We start from the raw sequence: 1,461 nt of genomic DNA on the forward strand, positions 1-1,461 counted from the left end.
AGGCACTTTGGCCGTTCTTGCTTTGGCCTTACGGATAATATCCGGTCATCCGGAATTATCCGGTGTTCTTTCTCTGTAGAAGCCGGACTGTTGATGCCCAATCATAGGTCAGCTAAACAGTCCGTTAATGATCATCTTTGGTTTTGCCCTCGACCACACAAGTGTTCTTCGTCGTCGTTCCTCCCCAGTGCTACCCCTTTATCGTCCCTCTTGACACTTGGTCCTTATTCACGCAATCGAAAGTGGTATTGAGGAAAAATGTCGCAGAGAAGAAGTTTCGGCTGAGCAGTTAGTTGCACGTAGATTTTGATCGTGAGCAAGCCGCAGTTAATGCTGCGCAACACAATGCACATCAGCGCTTGATACTTGATCAGTGCAATGACTAAACGATTCGAATAATATGTATCGATGATCAGCATGCGACAAAACTGTACTATTACTTTACAAAATTGTACGATCGAAATCGTGAAGTTTGAAATTTATTGTTGATACCAATGTACATGTTGAGGTCGGGCGGTTGGAGACCAAAGTACATAGAGATTTGATTCCCATGGGGCTTCATGCACGTATGGCAGTTGGTAAGAAATGTTGCTACTAGCCATAGCAAACCTACTGGGCAATTTCGAACCTTCATTTTCTTGTCGTAACTCACGAAACTCGACAAACTCTTGATGATGTGGAAACTCCACTCGACAGACTCACGCACGGAGCTCATGCATAAATTGAACTCGGCCTCCGGTGAGCCAGAAGCTGCCATTGGAAATGGACACAACAAACACTACCGGCACCCGTACGCTGGGTCGCCATAAATGCAAAACCCCGCCAATACCGGGTTCTCTTGCAGGCTGTGTTGTTTCCCGCACTGCGCCAACACAAGCAACCAAATGGGGGAGCGCCGCCTCCCGTGAACCACGCACTTGATTGTTATGTCCGTTGCAGAGCAAAACTAGGAGTGAGCTTCTGTAGAAGTGGCAGGTGGTCCCAGGTGGCCACTGATTGGCTAACCATGGTGACCATTCCCAACCGACACTTCCACTAACTCATAATACTACTACTAGTACTACTAGAGTGTATCTAACGCGTCGGTTCACAAGATTGGCGCCAAGGGACCCCATCGAGAGTCCCTGTGTGTCATGGCGGGGCATGGCTGACAGCCGCCAACCACAACACACCCCCCAAGCCATGTCGCCGCCTAGACACACAGGCCTTCGGCTTTGCTACTGGGCCGCCTTCGCCCGCTTCATCGCCGTAGCCAGTTTCTCATAGTCTTCGGCGTCCTTCTTGGTCGTCACATACGTTTTGACCACGGCTGGGCATTCGCGCATCAACTTCTTGAGCGGCTCCCACGATGACTCAATGTCCTCGAAGCCTTGCCAAAACACTTCCAACATGAAGTCGCTCACACCCGGGACAAACTTGTGTCCCGCGATGGATTTGACCTTCAATATAATGCCTTGTTCG

General features: G+C 49.7%; 1 protein-coding gene across 1 annotated transcript; it reads right to left on the minus strand.

Moving 5' to 3' along the window:
• Nucleotides 1–224: 224 nt before the first annotated feature.
• Nucleotides 225–757, minus strand: H257_16701 (hypothetical protein; the record flags this gene model as incomplete). Its single annotated transcript, XM_009845224.1, has 3 exons — nt 225–382; nt 493–556; nt 629–757. The coding sequence occupies 3 exons, from the start codon at nt 755–757 to the stop codon at nt 225–227; spliced, it is 351 nt and encodes a 116-aa protein (XP_009843526.1).
• Nucleotides 758–1,461: the final 704 nt, after the last annotated feature.

The sequence above is a fragment of the Aphanomyces astaci genome (assembly GCF_000520075.1).
Source record: "Aphanomyces astaci strain APO3 unplaced genomic scaffold supercont1.90, whole genome shotgun sequence".
Classification (NCBI taxonomy): Eukaryota; Oomycota; class Saprolegniomycetes; order Saprolegniales; family Verrucalvaceae; genus Aphanomyces; species Aphanomyces astaci.